We start from the raw sequence: 24323 nt of genomic DNA, 5'->3' as shown, positions 1-24323 counted from the left end.
TTTTCTTTAGCATGAGTAACTAAGTCCATAGCTAAGGCTATGGGAACTATTGTTCATGAATTTATGGAATTTTGACCGTTTGAATCTAAATTTGATTTCCATTTTGTGATTAGATTTATCCTATTGCACTTCTTTCTTAATCCTAATTAATTATATTGTCAGGCGACTGTACCTTGGTTAATTAATAGATCTATAGGATAAAATGAGACAAAGGATTAGGTGAACCAAACCAATCTTTCTCTTCTAATCGTTATTAAATTAACAAGTTCATAGGTTCCTTAAGCTTTCTTAAATTGATGTCTTGCATGATCATTGGGGATGTTAATTTAGAGAAAAGAATATTAATATTGCATGACTATTGGGTATTAATAGTATTCGTATGAATAATTGGTAATCACAAGGAAATCAGATTTAGAGTTAAACAGAAAAATAACATAAAGGATTGAATGAGAAAATCCATATGCCTTAGGTTCCTCTCTGATAAGTTTAACCAAGACGTGCATTGTATTCCTTGCTCTTAGTTTATAATTAATTTTATAAATTCTTGTTTTAATTAATCTCATATCTTTGAAGCTCAAACAATTGAATTAGGAAATTCTTAGTAATTGGAAAATAATCCTTGTGGGACGATATTTTGGGAACTTAACTTAAGAACCCTTTATTACTTCTCGATGGGTACACTTGCCCTCCGAACAAGTTTTTGGCGCCGTTGCCGGGATTGCTTTTTCAATATTAAGAAAATCTCAAATTTAATTAATTTGAGCAATTTGTGTTTTATTTTATGTTAATTCCGTTTTGTTTATTGTTAAATTTTTCTTTTATATTTTATAATTTTTGTTTTTATTTTATTTTAATTTTTTTCTTTTATTTCACAATTTCTTTTAATGTATGCTCACTCGTTCTAAGTGCTCTACAACTTGTTTATTTGATCCGGAGATTGAAAGAACAGTTCATAGACAAAGAAAAGAAGTGAGAGAGCAACGAATGGCAGAGAGAAGGAGATCAATTTAAGATTACATGACACCTACTGCTAAAGGTACTCTTGGAAGCATCATAACACCTAATGTGGAGGCAAACAATTTAAAGTTGAAACCAGCACTCATACAGTTTAGAGGTATGCCTAATGAAGACTGCAATCTCCATCTGACAAAGTTCCTTCGATTAACGGACACCATAAGGTATAATGGAGTCTCCAACGATGCTATTCAACTCCGTCTTTTCCCATTCTTGGTATCTAAAAAGGTGAATGCTTGGTTCGCCTCACTCCCAGCCAATTCCATCATAACTTGGGAGGATCTCACTCAATAATTCTCGGGAAAGTATTTTTCCCCCATCAAGGTCCTCTAAGCTTATGACGAAGATATGTTGCTTCCACCAATATGAAGTAGAATCCTTATTCGAGGCATGGGAGCAATTTGGAGAGCTTTTGAGGAAATGTCTTCATCATGATTTCTCAACATGGAGACAGGTGCAAATCTTTTACAGTGGCCTATCAATCACCACCAGGGCTACAGTTGATGCCGTAGCAGAAGGGTCCCTCAAAAGAAAAGATCCAGATGATGCATACAAGCTAATAGATGAGATGACATCTTCTAGCTTTCAGTGGCACACTGCTGACTCTTACAACATCAAGAGGAAAGAGACTGCCCCAGTCTACTAAGCAGAGAGCAGTAGCCCACTAATGAACCAAATGGCAGCCCTTGCAAAGCAATTAAAATCTTTAATGAAGGCTCAAGACTAACCTGTAAGAGCTTCTGCAAGCCTAGAATCTAAGCAAGAGGAGGCAAATTTTATGAGCAATCACAGTTCAGGGTGGAGGAGTAATCCTACTAACTCTTGGGGGAATGACTTTGGAAGTCAAAATTCAAGTGTTTATCATCTTCCTTATATGCAAAGTCAGGGAGCAAGACCAGAAGGAAAAGAAGCTCCTAGATTTTAGTCCAATTTTCAAGAACAGATGATGCAATATGTGCATTACTCTGATAAGAGGATGACAGAGCTTGAATCCAAATTGGACCAACATATTGAGAGAACCGATAAGAAGTTTGCAGAGGTCAAATCTGAAATACAAGCCAACTCTTCTAAGATGAGTGCACAATTGGAGCAAATTACAAACCTTCTGAGTCAAAGAGTGATGAGAACATTGCCATCTCAACTTGAACCTAATCCAAGGGAGCAATGAAACGCCATCACTCTTAGAAGTGGAAAGAAATTACAAAAATCGCAGAATAGAGGCACATGCATGCCCATGCTTGTTGAGAAGCACGCCCATGCTGATTCTACATGCACACCCGTGGTTACTAATGAGCACGCCCCTGCTGAAATTGAAGCACGACCGTGCTTATACAAGCACGCCCATTACAGTGATAAAAGCATGGATGTGTATCACTATGAGCAAGACTGTGCTTCAAGCGAGGAGCCTGAAAAAGAAAAGAAGGAAGAGTCTCTTATTCAACCAAGGCCCTATGAGCCTAAGATACCTTTCCCACAGCAGCTGCAAGGTCAACCTCCTTATGATGAAGAGTTCCACAAGTTCTTAGACTTATTGGCCAAAGTGCACATCAATATGCCTTTCATTGATGCTATCTCTAAAATGCCCAAATATGCTAAATTTTTAAAGGAGATTTTGACCAATAAAAGAAAGTTGAGAGCATATGAAACTGTGAAGCTCACCCAAGAGTGCTCAGCTATAGTCCTTAAAAAGCTTCCACCTAAGCTTAAGGACCCAGAGAGTTTTACTATTCTTTTCACAATTGGAAAAACTCATATTGATAAGGCTTTATGTGATTTAAGAGCAAGTATTAATCTTATGCCTTATTCTATTTTCAGTAAGCTTGGAATGCATAAACCTAAGCCAACCTCTATGTCACTTCAGCTGGCAGGTAAGTCGATCACATACCCCAAAGGCATAATGGAGAACGTACTTGTAAAAGTTAGGGAGTTTATATTTTCTGCTGACTTTGTGGTACTTGACATAGAGAAAGATGATGATGTCCCCATCATACTAGGGGGACCGTTCTTGGCCACTGCTAGGGCCATCATAGATGTACAAGAAAGGAAGCTCACACTGAGGCTAGATGATGAGGAAGTTGTATTTCAAGTTTTCAATTCTTTCAAGTACCCTTCTAGCCAAGAGTCTTGTCAATTTGTGAGCACTGTAGATGTTGCTTCTCCTCCTCCAATTTATGTGAAGCATGGAACCACAAGAAGAAGGCCAAGGAGGAAGCAATATAAGAAGAAGAAAAGACAAAAGCTTAAACCATCCATTAATAAGCCTCCTAATTCGAAGCTTAAATTTTCTTGTCTTTATTCTAATCCCCATCTTATGAATAATTTTTCTGATGTATAATTTTTCTGATGTTATAGGTGTTGGGGAGGCAAAGTTGCTGGGGAGACAATTGCATATCAAGGGAGTCACCTCTGAGACTCATACCTTCTTCCCACCATGATTTAACAGGAACGTCAGGGTCGTGACATTAAACAAACGCTCCCAAGAGGCAACCTGTGTCTTTTATTTTATTTAAATTTTATTTCTTTTTGTTTATTTTAATTTTGCTATTGTTATTTTATTTTTAGAATGAAGAATAAGTATATTGAAAGATTGCAAGAACGAAGTTGATTGTTCCCACACACACTTTTGAGCTCTGATCTGAAAGCATGCCTGTGCTCATTCCATACACGGTCTTGCATTCAGTCGCAGTTGTGAGAGAAGCTTTACATCATAAGCATAGGCGTGCTTAAGATTTCAGCATGGCCGTGCTCTCTCACCCGAAGCCGTCACGCCAAGAATTATCAGGAACCTCTTTCCTTTTTATTCAATTGCCCTCTTTGTATGCTTTTAATTTGATTGCTTTCAAACATTGAGGACAATGTTTTGCTTTAAGTATGGGGGAGTAGTTCCTGATTATATAATTGTTATTGCATATTCTTGAGTAAAATGTCTATGCTATTTTTTTATGATAATTTAAAACTTTTTCCCTCATGGAACTCAATTTTTCCATATAAAAGTGCATGTTGAGTGATTATTATTAGCATTATACTTTCATTTGGAAACTAATAATTAGCTAAGTTCCTTACTTTTATGCTTTACATTAAACTTTAACCCACAGATGTGAGTTTTGAGCCTTAAAGGAGATTTTTATCTTAATCTAATTAATTATACCCTTTTTCTCACTGTTTTGTGTGATTATCTCCTTAGAATTTGTGCTCTAGAACTTGACTTGAAACTGACTTAAAACTTCTCCTATTAATTGCATGTTTTAATGTGATTGGGACATAATAGAATTTTTTATTCTTGGCTTTCCACATGTTTGAGATACAACTAGTTGTCCACTTTGAGCTTTATTGATTTTCTTGGTCCCTTGCATTAAATTTATAGAATGTTTTGATGACCTTGAGTTTATGAATGGAGCAATTGAGTTGTTGAATTGTTTGATAAATTCTCCTCTATATCTCTCATGTGCAAAAAGAAAGAAACAAAGAGTATAAAAAAATTTAAAAAAAAGAAAAAAAAAGAAGAAGAAAAGAAAGGAAAAAGGGTTATATATGATTGAAAGGAAAGAGGAGTAAAGATATTGTTTACATACAAAAATATAAAAATTACTCCAAGAACTTCATTTGTAATCTTAGGAGATGTTGTAATTGTTATAATTTATTACCCCTTTGTATATCCCTTTCTTTCATTTATCTCACCTCAATTATTATAACCCCTTGGTCACATTATAACCTGAAAAGACCTCATGATTTTTACTTGCATTTAATTTATTTAGTGGAGAGTTGGTTTATAGTCAAGCCTATGGTAGTACACTTTTCTTTAGGAGAACTGAGTGATATCTTATTTTGTCCTTTAGTGAGAGAAAGTAGAGTACCTTAGTTTGATGTTTGAGTAAAAAGTATAAAAATATAAGATTCTAACACTACAAGAAAATAATGGTTTACCCATGGTTAATTATGACAATAATGAGGGTTTAAACCGTCGTAAATGACGTTACCCGCGGTTGATAAAACCGTAGTTAATTTAAGCGTGGCAAACATATTTCTGACGGTTTTGAACAACAGCATGTAATTTTGGTATTTGTCGCGGTTAAACCAACCTCTGTTAATTAACAACAGTTTCAAATAACCTTCAAAAATTGCCGGCGGTTTAGTAACCATCATTAATTACCCGCGGTTCACTAATCATCGGTAATTGCCCGTGGTTCATTAACCATTGTTAATTGCCCGCGGTTCAATAACCATCGTTAATTACTTACGGCTTATGAACCGTCGTTAAATTCCCACGGTTCAGCAACCGTTGTTAGTTAGCTTGGGTTTGGTAACCGTCGTAAAATACCTGCAGTTTTAAAATTGCCATTAAATTTCGCGTGGATTACCCGCGGTTTAAAACCCCCGTTAATTTGTCAGAATTGTCAACAGTTTGAAACCCCCGTTAAATGCATATGAATATATAAAATTTGAATAATTAAAATATAGCTTATTTTTAATTCACCTATATATCATATAATATTACATAAAATTCAAATAATTTTGTTTAATTGATAAACATAACAACTTTTAAAAATCACAAACACTTATATAAAATCAAAAGTGATACATAAAGATCTCATAATACAGACTTATAATAATATTTTAATTAAAATAAAACATGTCATGTCTTTCATTCATAGATGAACTACTGCTATAATCCCTAAGAAAACTACTCTTCAGCTGGAGAATTTGAAGGAGAATGATCAGTCACATTAGTTGACTGTGCACTTCCTTGATCAGACACCTGAAATGTAGTAATTAAGAACAAGTTCAAAATTTGAATTGTAAGTAATTTATTTAATATATTATTAAAACAATTAAATTTAAAAAGATTACCGGTGCAGTTTGAAACATAGCTAAGTCTGGAGGTAGTTAACCTTGAAAGTTCTGAATGAAAAAATTCATCATTACATCAAATTTTTTATTTTGTTCATCCATTTGAGACTTTAAAACAGTTAATTGATTCTGCAATTCCCTATAAGAAGGAAGAGATGAGGACATTCCACTATATGAACGAGCAGGATATCCAAAGACTTGAGACGGACAACGACCCAATCCCAAACCTCGGACACGGCCACAATGCTCTGTACTTCCTAAAACATGAGCTAATGAATCTTGAGTAGATATTTCTTAGGATAAAGATCTGCTTGATTCATATTCTTAAATTTTTTCCTACAAAAATAGTCAAGCTCAAATTACATAAATAACCAAATGTTAATGTTAACATACTTGTGTTTTGTGTTTAAAGATAAAAAAAACATATCTAATTACTAAATATAAAAGTGTATATCATGTAGCAAGTAGTTGAATAAAACATAACATACACTAATTTCTTTGGCCTCTTGGCTAACAAAATATCCATTTGCATATTTATGTGTAACAGTCCATACTTCTCCCCTGCTAACTTTTCGACCAAACTCTAGTTCCTACAAAGTTGAAAAAGAATGTGAATTTTACGTTAACTGCAAAATTATATTTTCATTATTTATAATTTATGCTTACCATCTCTGCCTTCTTTCGTGCAATGCTTTTAGATCCACCAGTGTGAGGAATTATCTGTTTCGTTCTATTATCTCTATTTTTCTGGGCATTTTCCTAATAATCAACAATGAAAATATTATTCTCAATCACAAAAATCATAAGGTAAGAAATATGTTATTTTACCTTTGTTTTTGAACTTAGACAATAATCAACAAAAGAAGCCCAATGGTCTATATTTACTCCTTTTGGGACCATCTCAATCAATTGATCTCTATTACGTGTACTATCATCCCTTTGTTGCCACAATTCTTGCCTATACTCTCTCCATTTTGAGTTAAGTGATTTGAAGATATAACTCTTATGAAGGTCAGAGTCAACTTCATACTTAGGTTGCAAAATAAAAGATAAAAATTAATTGATGTTCATAATATTTTATAATTGAGGCTCAAATTATTAAAACATAAGGTTTGGTTTAGCATGTGTGAGTTAAGTAATTCTAACCTGAATGGTGTGATTTGTAACACCTTAATTTTAATTTCAATTTAATAATAATTTTACAAATTAGAATAACCAATTTTTCATAAAATACTTCGAAACAAGGGAAGGGTTACAAATTAATATCAAATGACTACTACAGGACTAGTTCAATTACAACATTTTCAAAATAAATTCTATGTCCTATAGCAGTCCATCCGTCCCTTCACTGAGTCCGGTGCTATCGTCTTGATTACCTGAAAAATGAATGTAAGGGTGAGTACTCTACACTACCTAAAAACACACAATCAACGTAGAGTCTCACCTCCAAAACATTTCCAATATATTAAACAAATACAATCACAGACAATATTTCACATCTATAAGTACAAGTCATAAACCTATGCACATGCACGCCAGCCACACTCACTATGGTACTGTGATCACAAATTTACACTATGAATGGTCGCCGGTTACTCCCGCCTCACGGATACCACGTGGGCAGTCATGGGTCGCTCTACAAAGATAGTGGTCAGAGGTCTAGTCAGGAAGAGAGTGTGTGGCCCGTGGTGCACCTGTTCCGCAGTCGGTGTCACCACCACTTCCTCTTCCCTAAGGTATTTCTACCGTCCTCATCTCCCACATCCCCAGTGTATCGCTGAACCATTCATAGCACATTACAACGGTGCTAACACGCCTATTCACACATATTTCATTCACGCATGCAATAGTCATGCTTACACACGGCACACAGCCTACATGGCACTCAAATACACGGCACTAGGCCCACATTCATTTCACATTACACGACACATAACCCACATTTATTCACAATATCATTAATTCACCAATCAATGGCATTCCATCACACACAATCACTCTCACGGGGTCCAATTATTCTATCACACATCACATTGCATATCAATTTCCATCAAACACACAAGAATTTTAACACATTGAGATAGGGTAGAGTCCCCCCTTACCTTGGATTGAAGACCCACACTCTAAATCCACCAAGAAGTGCTCTCCCTCACAGATTTCATCCTAAACACATAGAGAAACTCCATGAGAACCCAAGGAAACCACAAAAACAGAGAAAAAGGGGATGAGAAACGGAACCCTAACCATTAAAACTCACCTCCAAGAGTTTCCCACACAGATTCAACCTTCAATCAAGCTCCCGAACGGCTTTGGAGGCAATTAATCGGTGGAATAGGGCTTTGAGAATGAGAGGATCCAAGGAATTTCGAAGGGAGAGGAAGAAATAACTCTCCCCGAACCCCTTTTAAATCCTTTTCTAGTCGCGACACTCTTGCTACAGCGAGATATTCTCGCTGTAACGAGAGGTGTCTCGATGCAGCGACGCCCTCTCACTACAGCAAGAAGGTGACAGTTCTAGTCCTTCCTCCCAAGGCCCTCTCGCTACAGCGAGGATTCTCTCGCTGCAGCGAGAACAATCCAGAATTACTCCCTACACTTAGCCTATTTCAGCGCTATCCAGTCATGCATACACACAATACACACATCCATATACTTAATACACATAAACATCATTATCAAGTAAATCAACACACACACACACACACACACACACATATATATATATATATACATTTAGATATATATAAATATAATAATTAATATTACAAAAATTTGGGGTGTTATATGATTGAATACATATTCTTTGTAATCTTTGGGAACTTTTTTCCGGCTAGTATAATTGATTGGGAATAGCTGAAAGTCCCTTGCAACAGGACCTAAGATCCTATTAAACAATCCCACACCATCTCCAATTGGTTGTCTTTCATCATTCCAATTCAATATGATTTTTTCATTGGGAGGAAGACACCAAACATCATTGACTATCAGTTGTTTCGTCTTTCTTGTGCCATTTTCATATGTGAATCAAAAGTTAGCACATAGATTTAAAAATATTAAATTTAAGTGTATTATAATAGGTAGCAATTTTACCAACTATGTCAACAAGTCAAGCTCTTTTACGCAGTGTTGATTGTGAAGGTTGCACTTGGGACTTTATTTCTCCTTCCTCTTCACTGTCATACTGTAACTCTATTGAAGGTTGAGCACTAGATTGAGGTACATGTATAGATGAAGACTGAGCATGCAACTGTGGTGTGGGTACTGATGGAGGCTCAATATTCAACTGAGGTGCAGTTGGAGGTTGAGTATGAAACTGTTGTGCTGAATTACTCCTTTTGTTAAAAATCGGCTTCGGATGAATTCCTATAAAGCAACAAGTAGTGTCACCATTAGTAACTTGTTATGAGAAATATTCATTATATAAATTGACTGAATTGTCTTTATAAGAGCATAAAAGAATTATATTGTCATGAGATGCAGGTGAAGGCTAGTGTCAGACTGAGTTGTAAATGGAGGCATTGTACTTATCTTGGGTGCAGATGGAGACATTGTACTTGATTGAGGTGTTGAATTAGTCTTCTTAGCAGAAAATACCTTCATGTTTATAATTCCTAAAAAGCAATAAATACATTGGTAAAACATTATTGAATCAATGCAAAGGTACTAATTCAGCAAAATATATGAAAATTGTGATTAGCATGCTAATTCATTATAATGAAATGCCTAAATTCTCATAAGCTTTTATTACAACTTGTCAAGCAATTTAATCTCAAAAATGATAAATATACTACAAGCAGCAAATAAAATACTTTGTAGCTACTACAATTATAGTGAAGTTCTTAGACTTTCAAGTACAACTTTCATTACATTTTTTTCTTAACATAACATAATCACATGATAGTACTCTTTTCGAACATAACACATAACTCTACCAAAAAAAATATCTTGAATTTAGAATAGTTTTAATTTTTAAACTTGACTATGTTCAAGGAAGCTATGTGTCCCTTTCAAGATATGTATAAAGTTTGAAGAAAAACTCCTGCCCCTTCTACTCTAAATTCGTTATTGAAACACTATACTTTTTACCTGTTATTTAAAGTTATTTTACGCTGTTAAAAATTAATTAATATTTCTATTTTTTATTTTATTTTTAGTTTTATTTTACTATTTAAAGTTATTTATTGGTGGAGTTATAAAAGATTTTTTCAATGATAAAAACATGTTTTAAAAAAATGTAATTATATAGTTATTTGTATTACATGCTTTGAAGTGCATGAAAGAAAGATGTAATTAATCCTAATCCTAACATGTATTTAGCAAGCACAGTACACTTAAGGTTAGAAAAAGAACTATATTTCACCAACATAAGAAACTTTCATTCACACCATCTAATTTGGTCATCATGCATGCTACAAGAAAAAAATAAACAATAGCCTTATTGTTTATTTTTTCTTGGAACAGTGCTTCAGTATGGTTCAAAAGCTTGTTGTGGATATGGAGGGGGTGACTACAACTTCGATCCTAAAGTTTAGTGTGGCAATACCAGAGAGATAAATGGCAGCACAGTGACAACAACATGCTGTGATGATCCCTACAACTACGTGAGTTGGGATGGAATCCATGCAACAGAAGCTGCAAACAAGTTTACTACCTATGCCATTCTAAATGGATCATATTCTAATCCCCCTTTCTCATTTCAGGAACACTGTGATCTTCAACCTATAGGTTGATCCATTTCCTTCAGGGTTGTTTCATAATTAACAAATAATGAAGGTCTTACCTCAAGATGTTACAAAAATAATTTTCAACAAAAAATCAAATCATAATTGAATAAATTACATAACTTTCAATACCGAATAAAAACAAGCTTGTGAGTTGTTCATTATCTACCAGCTTATAATTCAGCATTCATTTGCATGATGTTAACAATACAAACTATAATTAGTTTTAGCCCAAAACAACTGAAGTAGAGGCAGGCTTTAGTCCAAGTGGTCACATATTTCTAATTTTTATATGTTTCTTAAAAAAATCTCACTTCATTCAACTCTCAATAGAATCATCTAATCAACTAAATTAATCATTTACGGTCTTGCTTTTCATAAATTTTTCTTCAAGGTTCTTCGAGCGTTGTGTTTCGTATAACGAGGGATCTTAATCATTGTTGATCGTGTCCAGGATAAAAAGGCATGGAGACAGATAATTCACCAGCTTCAAATCAAACTTTCCAAAATTATGTTTTATTTAGCTAAAACTTGTTTTGTTGCTTTTCTCATTGTGTAACCAGATTTCGAAAGCAAATAGTATTATGAAGCAATACATAGATTGTTTGATCTCACTTTAATAACAACTAATTACACCACGACCACATTTTGTGATGAGTATCCTAAGGATTATCGAAAAACTAATTTTGAGTCATTCAAATTGGTAAGTTTTTATCAGAAGAAAAAATATTCATTACATTAAAATTTGTTAAATTATCATTTATGTTTTTCTTATTAAAAAAGTTATTTTATAAGCAATTAACATCAGTTCTAAAGTTTTTCTTATTAAATAAGTTCACTCATTTTTATCCTATTTTCTGATTAAGTGTTTTTTTTTCTTTGTGGAGTTCTTAGTATAAAAAAGTTATTTAAGTTTTTTTACTAATCTAGTTAACCATGATAAATTTATTTAATGAATAAAATTATTTCATTGTCAATTTTTTTAGTTCATAACATAACACTCCAATATAAAATATTCTTTTAAAAAAATTACTACTTTCAGCCAGAAGCCTTAGTCAAAGACAATTGTTTTTATCACCTAATGGAACAAATTTGCTTGCTTTAGTTTCCAGAATTTTAATTATGGAATATAGTACATGCTAGAAGACACAAATTAGTAATCTTCTATACCTAATTGAGGATAATATTAAGTCTAAAATATTATACCCATTACCTACATCTAAAAATCCACATTAGAGTTACATTTTGTTATAGAAAATGTGTTAATTATTGACATTAACAATGTTTATCAGATAATTAATATATATTGTAAAAAATATATCTTACCAATATGAGGTACATTTGAAGGTACCGATTGAGTGTTAAAAGATCCACCTTATGATGCTACATTAGACTTTTGGCTAGAGAATCCCTTCATCATCGGAGATCCTGGAAGGCACAAAATAATACAAATAAAACTAGTGAAATATATAAAATGAAACATGAAAAATATTAAGGACAATAATAAAGCATGAATATAATGACTAAATTGAGTTTCAATAATATGAAAAATATTAAGGACAATAATAAAACATAAATAATAGCTAAACTAATAATTATAAATAACACCTTGCTAATGGTATATTCCCTTCCCCATCTGGCAATAAAGTTTCCAAGTTTTGTTGTTGATATGGCTCACATTCATGAAAAGTGTCATCGTCATCACCCATGTCATACAAGTCTCGTGGCTTTAGATATACAGGTATGCTCTAATTTTTATCTAACTCATCTTCTACATAATAAACCATTTGAGCCTCTAAAGCCTGAATGTATGGCTCATCATCTTCATGGTCACCAGTGTGTATCAAACGTGCAAAATTTAGTGAAGTAAATCTTAAGTCATCAGTTATAATTCCTCGCTGATTAGTTGTATTAGCCCACATACATTTGAATAAAGTAATTGAGAATCGACCATGATAGTTAATCTTAATAATTTCTATCAATTTTTCATAATATGGAACACCACCAAATTGCATCTGATTATCACTACTACTTGCATAGCTTCTTGTTCCAAATGTTCCAAATGTTCCAAACACTCCACTGTTTTGTGTTTTAAGCCCTTGGTCTCGTTCCAATATACAAAACTTTAATCAGTTAACATTGTATGCATCTTTTATCTATAATAAAAAAATGAAGTGAGAAAATATTATTGTTCAATGAGATCAAATGACAAGAATATAATTAAACTTACTCGACGAGAAAACTATTGAACAAATTCTCTATGAACCCTCCTATCTATCTCAAAGGACGATTGTGTGCGACTTCTTAATTGTCGACGCAATACATTTCGAAATTCCCTACATAAAACACAGATAATTGCATATTTGTACTTTAAGAGAGTATGGTTTTATAATAAATTATCAAATAAGATTACTTACTAAGGAAATGGCTCAACTTCTCTACAATTGGTCAATACATGATGATGTGCTTGTAATTTTTCCTTTGAAGATAAAGTGAAGTAACTAAAGCCACCAATTTGATTTTCGATCGGTGGAAACAAAGAGTTTGCACTAGATAATTCTACATTTGGTCAACACGACCCATTTAATTAAAGACGGTCTCAATTCCTTCCAAATACCAAGAGCAAAATGTCAAAACCTCTTCAGCTATATATCCTTCAGCTATTGACCCTTCTCATTTGGCTTGAGAGTGTCTTTCTCATTGCTAAAGGCAACAATTGCTCTATTAAAACATGTGAATCATGACTTTTTAATCCACCAATCTTTCATTGCCTGATATCAATACATCTACTAATATTACTTGAGTAGCCATCTGGAACAGTAATGTTTTTTAATGTCTTTAAAAACAGCTCTTTATTTGTACTTGTTAATGTGAATAAAGCTAGAAGATATTTGCCATTTTCTTTAGGCCATAAATCAGATCTTATGCCCCACTCTTGCAAGTCTCTCCGTGCATTTAAATGGTGTTTTGATTTTCCAAAATCATTTAACAAAACATTATCACATACATTTTTCTCAATGTGCATGACATCAAGATTATGACGCAATAAATTATTCACCTGATAAGGAAGTTCAAAAAATATACTCCTCTTGCGCCATTGTGAAGGTTTAGCTTGTGTACCACCAACTCGACGCACTTTTTTTGCTCTTCCTTCACCATTTAAATCTTTTCCAAACACCACATTAATCATCTAAACTTGTTGCCATATAGATGCACCAGTTATTGCTACAGGAGGGTTTTTATTTTCTACATTTCCATCAAATCAACTTCGAGCTAATCTAAATTTGTGCCCTTCATTCAAAAATTGACGATGACCCATGAAACACCACTTTTGACTATGAGGAAGTCAGCTAGGAACTGAGTCAAAATTACAAGTAGGACATGCTAACCCAGTATATGTACAGTATGAGCATAACTGGCCAAATACTATAACTCGTGCTTAAATTGCCGAAAAGGATTAAAGCCATTAGTAGCCAACCCAAGGCGTACATTTTGAGAGTCTAAACCAAATTGAGGATACATTAAGTCAAATTTCTTCCATGCTTTTGAGTCTCTTGGATGCCTTAATATGCCCTCAGTACTTTCCAATCCATGCCATCACATACGCTCAGCAATTTTTGAAGACATAAACAACCTTTGCAAATGTGGCTTTAAAGGAAAATATCTCAAAACTTTTGCAGGAAACTTTTTTTGTTTATCAGTAGTACTAGTATTTGCACCCTTATCTTTTGACTTCCACCTAGATTGTTTTCATGTCTTACAAGTATCTCTATTTTCATCTTCTCCAAAGTATAACATACAATTGATGATGCGAGATTTTGCTACTCGTTATGCACAAAGATTGTCGTTAATCCTCATCAAATATGCAAAGAAATGTATGCAATACTAGGGTGTTGTCCTAGGTTGTCTCCAAGGAATTTTTGGTTGGGAACATACATCGAACAAGTGTAAACATATATTTTAAAGCAAGTAAATTGGGGGGAGGTTTGTCAATTTCCAGATTTTAATCAAGAGCAAAATGTAAACTAGTAAAATTCAATCAATTAAGAAGAGTAATCCCTAGTCAATCAATGAGTTCTATCACTATTCTTCCAAATGATTCAATAATCCCCTATTTTTCCCTTGAATTAAGTTAATCTAACAAGCGAAAGATCCTAAGGACCCCTGGCTGTCACCCAAAGATCCATTAAAAACCTATAATGGACCCCTGGCTGTCACCCAAAGATCCTAAGCTCTGCAAAATGCTCCAAAAGTGGCAAAAGAATCTAAGGAAATGTAAAAGACCCTACCCTAATTTCTCAAATTCTATTTATAGTGCAGAAATTTTTGCCCAAAGTGACAACTATGGTTTCATAGTGATAACGCGCAGCGTTCCAAAGTGATTACGCACATTCCATAGTGATAACGCGCAAGGTCTGTGATTTTGGCCTCTCTGGAGTTATCACTTTGGCTTTATAGTGATAACGCGCAACGCCCCAAAGTGATTACTCTCGCTCCATAGTGTTTATGCGCAGGTCCTGTGTTTTTGCCCTCTCTGGAGTTGTCACTTTGGCATCAGAGTGATAACTTTGGCTGCTCCAAAGTGTCTACTATGGTTCCATAGTAGCTACGCGCAAGATCTTGTACTTTTTGGCCTTTCTGGAGTTGTCACTATGGGTTCATAGTGATCACTCTGGTCTACCTTTCTAGAACAAGCTTGCTGTAGTGTTCACTATGGACTCCAAAGTGATCACTTTCACCTCAAACTTTCTCAAATGCTAAAAATTCATGGAAAAAGTCTAGAAACTCTTGCACAATTATTCAAATGATCAAAATTACAAACTATATCTATGTAAATCAATGTAAATTAACCTAAAATTAAGAAATCTATTATAAATTGACCAAAATGATATTTTTATGTTATTTACAACCCTAAGTTTACTTTTTTCTATTAAGAAACATTAAAATAACAAGTAAAAATCCAATAAAATGTGGATTCATCACAACCCCAAACTTAAACTTTTGCTTGTCCTCAAACAAATCAAAATTCAATAAAGTCAATTGTAAGAGGGTTGGATTTATCCAAAAATTTTCTTTCAAAATTTTCATTCCAAATTTAAACTCTAATTGACACTTCCAATGTTTCCACAATCATGGATTCATTCAACAAAGAAATCATGCCCAATTCAATTAATTCCAAGAAAAGTCCCACTAAACTGAGCCAAAAATCTAGCAAGGTTTCATGTAATTCACACAATGCAAAGAAATTATCTAACTCAAAAGATGGTGTTTCACTCTTCACTCATCCATATTTCAGGCTAAGTGTTTTCCCTCAGTTCATGCAGTTTGCCTCACCCTACCATATGCTTGCCCATGTTCTCAATCTCCTTTGCCTAGATACAAGGAACCACCTATCAAGAGGACTTTGTTGGTCACAAATGTATTAAGTTAGGTCAAAATGTTGATTAAGGAGGGTCAAAAGTTCAAGTGGATTTTTAAAAGGAGGGAATTCCTTTAAGTGAGTGCGTACAATAACTAAGAGTGGAATGCATAAAATGATGCAGCAAATGATATTCAAGCACTCTTTCACCATATTTTTCATTTACTTTGCCTTATGTGAAGAATTCTTTTTCTATCAAAATGACTTGCTATATTTTTCTTTTTCTTTTTCTTTTTCTTTCATCATCATTTTCTTTTTAGACTTTGACAATCATTCTCTTCTTCAAATTCAAGCAAATTTTTTTTTTGACATGTAATATTGACATGTAAAATCCTCACCACCCCAAACTTGAGAGCTTGCTTGTCCTCAAGCAACTAATATCATAATCAGCACCCCAAACTTAATTTATTGCATTCACTCTTGATGCAACTCAAAAGAAATACCTCTATTAAGGGAAGGAAGATGCTTTTGCAGATTAAGTTTGGCAAAAGAAGGAATGTAAAACAAGAGAAGTTAGGTGTAAAGGTGTTGAAGGGTTGGTGGGTGCGTGCAAAGATGGCCTCAATCAGCTAGATGGAAGATTTCACAATGCATATTCAATTAAAAAGCAGAGCAAGTTCTAGAAGATGAATGCAAATATACATGTAAATTGCACACAAAAAGGAATTTAAAGGCTCAATTCTCTACCATGGTGAAAGGTGATAATTACTTAACAATATGTGATTACAATTCACCTTACAAGAAAATATGCGCAGCATGGTAGGAACAAAAATATTCAAAAACAGAGGATGATCATGAGTTGAATGGGAAGTGCAATCAAAATATAACTATGGAATTACAAAACTGGACTATATTAAAAGAGAGATAAGGAAAATATTTTTGTATTTTCATTTAACACTGTGCAAGAAAATTAGACTAAGAACAATGGAAACAAAGGTAAAGAGATCACCCCCCTTTCATAGAAAGTAGAATCACAACTCAGGGGTCAAATTCATGCTCCTCTTGATGGAACTGAGGGCACTTTTTGCACAAATATACATAGAATTCAGTATAGGGAGCAAATATAAAGCCAGAAAATAGAATAGATATATATAAACGAAAATGTTGGAGATGCTCAGATTAGGAGGAACAATAAGAAAATAAAGCAGTAAAGGTGGAAACTGAAATGTACGATATTTACAAGGAATTGATGGTTAGTGGTAAATACAGGGAAATAGCAGAAAGTAAGTGAAAGGTGAGTGCAGTGAAAAAGAAAAAACTAAGACTAGATAGCATCTTCATCGGAGCTGGAAAAGGAAGAATCATCATCGTCATCTTCTTCTGCTGTTGCTGGAAGGTCGTCATCTGAGGTACTGGAGCTGTTGTCATCGGCTTCAGCTCTGGTAGGGGCAGGTGGAGGAAAGGGTGGAAGGTCACTCTGGACTGCTGCTCGCAGGTAAGGGGCACTGAAAGTAGGAGCTTCATAAAGCTGTGTGGTAGTCATCCACATCTTTTTCCCTATATTCAGCAGCATAGTTTCCATCAGAGTCATGAGGGCCTTCTGCCCAGCATGAATGGAATCCTGCCTCAGAGCAAGCTACTTCATCTGCTCCCTCATCCTCATTGGAGTATCCCTCCTGTAATCAGCTGGTAGAGATAGTCCTGGGTCAGCATTCTTTCTAGGTTTGAAGAAGTCCTTCAGCATTGCAGTAGTAATAGGAGAGGCTGCTCTAATCTTCTGCAGGTAGTCCCCAAAATCTACCCCAGCGTCTTGGCACAGCATGGTGATGATGGATGGGAAACCCATGGAATCTCTGCTTCTGCTCAAGATGTCCATAATGGCACTGCTGATTACCTCACCCACATGGATGGGCATTCCTGTCAGAATGGCATAAATAAGCTCTGCTCGCTTCACTGCTAAGGTAGAGGAGTGGAGGACCGGCATGAAAGAACTAAGGATGAAGACACTCCAGATTTTTGTTGTAGAGATGAGGTGCTTGGTGGTCAAGTTCTTGGGTTGCATCTTGCAGTCAAACTCCCAATTCTCACCTTCTTTGCAAACAGTTTCAAGGATAGGCATGTAGTCCTTATCCTCTTGGATGCTGAAGGTTGTAAAGTCTAGTTGGCCAGCTGACTTATGCATAGCTGGGATATTTAGAACTCTTTAGATGTTGGAGGGGGTGAAGTTGATCAGTTTTCCCCTTACCATGCTGTGTCTGGGAGGGAGAGTGTCGCTTTTAATCCTCATTGCGTTGGCGAAGAACTCTTGGGTGATTTCCTTCCACCCATTTCCAGCACAGGTTGTAAAAAGGTCCCATCCTTTTCTCTGAATCTCCTCCTCAAATTGGGGATAGGTGCCTTCTTAAATCTCAAAGTTACGGTCCTGTACCAGCTTCCTTCTCAGGATATTTGTTTTAAAATATTCTTCATGTTCCAAGGACTTAAACCGCGGGTCATGGTTAGGAGGAGGTGCAGAGGAAGAGGCACCAGCTGTTTTGGCCCTCTTGGACCTTGGAGTGCTCTTCCTTGGTGTGTTGACCATTTTTGCTGCAGAGAAAAAGGAAATCTGTGTGAGATATTCTGCAGCAACGATGTATATCAAACAAAATAATATTCAGCTAACTGAGACAGCAAACCAGAACATCAGGAATAGGATACCATGCAAGGTGATCACATTATGGTTCAAGCAAAACAACATTAAGACAACCAAATTGGACATAGGCAATGATGCAACAAACTGAAATTAAGTGCACATGAAGCAAACAAGTGGTAACAGACCATTCTGTATGGCAGCAAAATGTTAAGAACTATGCAGATAAATAACAAGGATGTTCAATTTTGATTTGCAGAAAGCATTTACAAAGAATAATGCATGGTTGCTGGTGTATAAAAACTGATCACTGGGCAAGTGTACCCGTTGTCGAAGTAATATTATTAAAATTAAAATTAAAGTACCAAGTGTCGTATCCACAGGGACTGTTATTAAGAAACTTTTCCTTAATTGCGTAATTGTTAATAAATATGAAAAATAAACCTTGTTGATGAAATTGCTAAAAGTAAAAGAATAATAAATTAAAAGGAACAGATATTCTAGTGAAAATAAATTATAGAAAATTATGAATAAAGGTATTCAATGTAAAAAGGCAAGTATCTAGACTGTAAATCCCCCTAAGTGTCCAAATAACTGAAATTCTTCTTCAACTACTTTGTTCCAAACCCTTATCGCTGCAGAAAATTCCAAATTAAATCAATACCTTTCTCAAGGATAATGATTCCTAACCCTCAGTTGATTAATCGGAATCTCTTCCTTAATTAATACCCCTAGGTTGCATTAAGTTCATTATGAATTCTATAATTAGGGTTAATCCTAATACAGAAAACTCACGTCTTTCTATCTCTAGAAATACATTCAAGTCTTTTTAATTGAGCAATGTTAATTTCATGCAGGAATTTTACTCAAATTCAAACAAGAAAACAAGATAGGAAAAATTGATACTACTCAATTAAACCCAAGAGTAAAGAACATGAAATAGCATTAGAAGAATTCCAGAAAATTTAGTCAATTAGGATTCATTACGTCTAGATACTCAAAGGAAAATTAGAACCTAAACATCTTCAAATTAAAATTACAAAAGAGATGAATTAAAACGCTTGATCCTATCCTCCTGCCATCTCTGAGTCTTTCGTCTCCAAAAACTGCCTCCATAGGTTCAAGACCAGTTCTCCTTTTATAGGAATTGTCCTAGGGTTAATTTTCTCGCAAAAGTTAAATTTCTGACGCGCGTAAAAGTACACGCCCAAGTACACGGCCATGTACTTGGCTGTGTACATCTCTGTTTTCTAATAGACGCCCTTCAAAGCTTTCCATAAAAGTACACGCTCATGTACACGGCCATGTATCTGGCCGTGTTCATCTCTGGTTTTGATGATACACTTCAATTGAAGCGACCAGTGAGATACACGCTCATATACACGGGCATGTACTTGCTCGTGTATATCTCTGGCTTTTTTGTGTGTTTCAATTCCCAATATCTTTTAAAGCTATCACTTCTTGATCATTTTTCCTGAAATATGAATAATATGAAATTAATAATAGTAAATTTTCTCAATGAATTTATCATTCATGAATTACAATGTACGATCAAGTAGAGAAAGCATTTATCAAATTCCCCAAAACTTGAACGATTGCTTGTCCCCAAGCAAAGAAATGGATCACTTTTACCCTTGACAACAAAGAATCAAATTCTTGAATTTTTTATTATTATTATTGTTATTTTTATTTTATTTTATTTTTAGAGAGAAAGTAATTCTTAAACATCAAATTGTGCTTTCTTTTGCTCTCGACCTCTGTAACTTCAGACAGAATTGAAATAAGGACCTCTCTACAATTACCTCTTAAAATTTTAATTCAAAACTTTGAATTCTTCCACAAGGTTTTATTTAATTTTCTTTACTTTGAGCCATGATCGGCTAGTAGGGTGCATTTTATGCTCCATCCCAATTAGCACAAGGTATTAATGGAAAATTCCACCCCTTGCTTTCCACATCGGTACCTCAAACAATTTCGGGGTTCTAGGATGTGGTATCCGGACATTGCCTGCAATCCACATTCAACTAGTTATGCTTCCATGGCATGCTCTTTTATTTCTGAGCAGAGCCCCAATTTTTCAGATATTAACGATTCTTAAAAAAAAATTTGCATAGATTCAAGTTCCTCAAATCAGAAAAATCTACTGATACTTCAATCAAGAAACAATCAAAAACACAATTCCAATATCTAGAATAACTGCATATGAATCTTTATTTTTGTTTTTATTTTTATTTTTAGGAATATCATCTTCTATGCAACAGTAAAATTGACTCAGTATTGCTCAAGAATAAAACAACAATTCAGTTCAAACATTTATAATTATCCACCCCACAGTGTAAGATTTGCATTGTCCTCAATCAAATAGAAGAGTTAGAGTGCAACTGAAACTCCCTGAAAAGTAAATAAGTAAGCAAAGAGTCGTGAGAAGCAAAGCTAATCTGGGATTCAATTGGAGAGGAAACCTGATTAAAAAATTTTTTATAAGGAGATTTAACTCAGTTCATAATGACAAGAGGAGTAGAACGATCAAAATAATGCGATAAAGAAACAAAAGTAATAAACAGACAAAAGCAATATAAATCCTAAAAATAACATAAGTGAAAAAAATTCAATAACTAAGACTCCTAATTGTAGACTAAACTGCGCATCATCTAAGTCTTCATCATCTATACTAAGAAAGTGGTCAGAAGGAGATGGGGTTCATGCTGGGGCGAGGACGCTTATTCAAAATATAAATAAATGAGCAAATAAATAACTAAATTAAAATAAACTAAACCTACCTAACCTAAACTATTCAATGTAATTCAACATTCAAAATTTAACATAGAGGAGTTTAAACTCCTCATTTGCAAAAGTTTGCAGTTGACCCCCTGGTACAGTTTGAGCCTATGTTCATTCACGTTAAAATTTCCTTTTTCTGGATGAGTTAATTCAATTATACCGCAAGGAAATACCTTATGCACAGTAAACGGTCCAGACCAATGGGATTTGCGTTTACCTGGGAATAATTTGAGGCGAGAGTTGTACAACAGTACTAAATCACCTTTTTGAAATAGTTTACCTCCCTTGAATTTTTTATGATGGTAGACCTTCAATTTTTCATCTGGTGGTTCATTAATAGATGGATTGGGTTGCTTCTCTGATTTCCACTCCAAAACTTTGAAGTCCCTCTTTCTCCATAATGGCTTAGTGGCTTCTAAATGACACCACTGTTCTTAAGTTACCAAGCTCATATCATCTTTTCCTTTATCATGAACTAAGCTTCTTTTCAATGGGTTTGAAATCAAGAATTCCTGTGCACAATCAGAAACATAATCATCAATTACATTAATAAAGTAGCAGGAATCATCTTGTTTCAAAGACTTTTTTATTACATCAGGAATTTTGAAAGTGACTTTTTCATCTCCAACCCTCAAAATTAACTTTCCATCCCTCACATCAATTATAGCCCCTGCAGTAGCTAAAAAGGGACGACCTAAGATCAAGGGGACATCAGTGTCCTCGTCCATATCAAGAATCACAAAATCAACAGGAAAAATAAATTTATCCACTTTTACAAGCACATCCTCAATGATACCCTTAGGATATTTAATTGACCTATCAGCTAATTGAATACTCATCCTAGTTGGCCTAGGTTCCCCTAAACCTAATTTCTTAAAAATAGAATATGGCATCAAATTAATGCTAGCACCTAAATTAGCTAAAGCCCTATCAACTTTCAATCTACCAATGAGACAAGGAAGAGTAAAACTCCCTGGATCCTTCAATTTTTCGAGCATCTTGTTTTGCAGAATTGCTGAGCATTCTTCATTCAGAGTTACTGTGGCCAACTCCTCCAATTTCTTCTTGTTGGACAGTAGATCCTTTAGAAATTTGGCGTACTTGGGCATCTGTGCCAAGGCATCAACAAACAGTAAATTAATATGAAGTTGACGAAATAAGGACAGAAATTTACCAAATTGTTCATCATCCTTGTCTTTCTTCAATCTTGCTGGGTAGGGAAGTGGGGGTATGAATTCTTTCACTACAGGGGGCTTTTCCACAGTCTCCTCTTGACATTTATCCTCCTCTTCAACTGCATCTTTTTTTGTTTCTTGCTTCCCCTTCTCTTGTAATGTTCTGCCACTCCTTAATGTTATTGCATTGACCTGCTCCCTAGGATTAGTCTCAGTATTGCTAGGCAAGCTTCCTTGGGGTCTTTCTAAGAGAAGTCTAGAAATTTGACCCAACTGAATTTCTAGATTATGGATAGAGGCTTGTTGATTTCTTAGTGCTGTCTCGGTGGATTGAAACCGAGATTTTGATGTTTGAATGAATTTGGTCATCAGCTCCTCAAGGTTTGACTTCTTTTCAGTTGGGGGTGGTTGTTGAAACCCTGAGGGTGTGTTGTTCCGCATTGGCTGTTGGTTGTTGTTCCACGGTGGGTTTGCATAGTTCCTCCAGCCCGAATTATTCATGCCATTGTAATTTTGGTACGGTGGTCTGTTTCCTATCACATTGGCATGTTCTTAACCATCAATCTTCTTCCCTAAGGCTTCCACTTGCATTGCCAAGGATGTTACTGCATCAAGACTATAGATCCCCGCGGATTTCGCAGGTTTGGATCGAGTTGAGCTCCACTGATAGCTGTTCATTGCCATTTCTTCAAACAGTTCTTGTGCAGCCCTTGGTGTCTTGCTATTCAAAGTGCCCCCAGCTGCAGCATCTATCATTTGTCTTGTGGCTGGGTTCAATCCATTGTAGAAGGTTTGCACTTGAAGCCAGTCCGGAATCCCATGATGTGGGCATTTTCGCAACAATTCCTTGAACCTCTCCCACGTATCGTATAATGTCTCTGACTCTAACTGATAGAAGGAAGAGATATCGTTCCTCATTTTGGCAGTTTTCGCGGGAGGGAAATATTTTGCCAAGAATTTTTCTGCCATAGCCTCCCATGAAGTGATAGACCCTCGTGGGAGAGAATTCAACCATTGCTTTGCTCTGCTCCTGAGAGAAAATGGAAATAGCCTCAAGCAGATTGCATCATCAGTACCTCCATTGATCTTGAAAGTATCACAAATTTCCAGAAAATTTGCAATATGAGCATTGGGGTCTTCGTCTTGCAACCCATCAAACTGGATAAACTGCTGAACCATCTGAATAACATTGGGCTTTATTTCAAAATTCCCTTGCACATCCGGACGGACAATGCTAGACTCTGTCCCTGTTAATGATGGACGAGCATAATCGGACATGGTCCTTGGTTGAGCTTCGTTGTTTGCCATTCCTTCCATGTGTGTTTGTGCGTTTTCCCTTTGTACTAGCAATCACCTCTCTTTCCAAATTTTTTTGCAAAGTTCTTTCGATCTCTGGGTCAAATTCAAATAGTTCTTCAGACAGTGCAGTAGAACGAGTTTTGATCATACACAAGAAAAATCAGCTCCTAAAAAGAATGAAAGTAAAATAGTTAAGTTAATTCAAGATTAAAGAAATAAATAAAATTACTAAATACGTAATAAAGGGAATCCTAATTAAACAGTCCTCGGCAACGGCGCCAAAAACTTGGTGTGTAAAAACTGATCACTGGGCAAGTGTACCCGTTGTCGAAGTAATATTATTAAAATTAAAATTAAAGTACCAAGTGTCGTATCCACAGGGACTGTTATTAAGAAACTTTTCCTTAATTGCGTAATTGTTAATAAATATGAAAAATAAACCTTGTTGATGAAATTGCTAAAAGTAAAAGAATAATAAATTAAAAGGAACAGATATT

At 35.0% G+C, this 24323-nt stretch overlaps 1 protein-coding gene and 2 non-coding genes across 3 annotated transcripts; 1 reads left to right on the top strand and 2 right to left on the bottom strand.

Moving 5' to 3' along the window:
• Positions 1-1345: 1345 nt before the first annotated feature.
• Positions 1346-1452, bottom strand: LOC113851658. The gene has a single exon (XR_003502230.1). It is a non-coding gene; the product is annotated as a small nucleolar RNA R71 (small nucleolar RNA).
• Positions 1453-21786: 20334 nt separating this feature from the next.
• Positions 21787-23028, bottom strand: LOC113850866. The gene is made up of 3 exons (XM_027481390.1): positions 22323-23028; positions 21982-22217; positions 21787-21864 (listed from the first exon to the last, which is right to left on the bottom strand). The coding sequence occupies exons 1-3, from the start codon at positions 23026-23028 to the stop codon at positions 21787-21789; spliced, it is 1020 nt and encodes a 339-aa protein (XP_027337191.1).
• A 313-nt stretch (positions 23029-23341) lies between these two features.
• Positions 23342-23448, top strand: LOC113851661. Its single transcript, XR_003502233.1, has one exon. It is a non-coding gene; the product is annotated as a small nucleolar RNA R71 (small nucleolar RNA).
• The last annotated feature ends 875 nt before the right edge of the window (positions 23449-24323 follow it).

This window comes from Abrus precatorius, unplaced genomic scaffold, assembly GCF_003935025.1.
Source record: "Abrus precatorius isolate BTA unplaced genomic scaffold, Abrus_2018 Scaffold9, whole genome shotgun sequence".
In the NCBI taxonomy this organism is placed as follows: Eukaryota; Viridiplantae; Streptophyta; class Magnoliopsida; order Fabales; family Fabaceae; genus Abrus; species Abrus precatorius.
This window is presented reverse-complemented; position numbering and strand designations above follow the sequence as displayed.

Excerpts from the sequence above, each read along its gene's own strand:
- LOC113850866 (XM_027481390.1), bottom strand. The coding sequence starts at position 23,028 with ATGAATAATTCGGGCTGGAGGAACTATGCAAACCCACCGTGGAACAAC. Across the intron at positions 22,218-22,322 it reads AAAATTGAAGGATCCAGGGA|GTTTAGGGGAACCTAGGCCA; the intron begins GTTTTACTCTTC and ends TTAAGAAATTAG. Across the intron at positions 21,865-21,981 it reads ATGGAAAGTTAATTTTGAGG|GAATTCTTGATTTCAAACCC; the intron begins GTTGGAGATGAA and ends GATTGTGCACAG.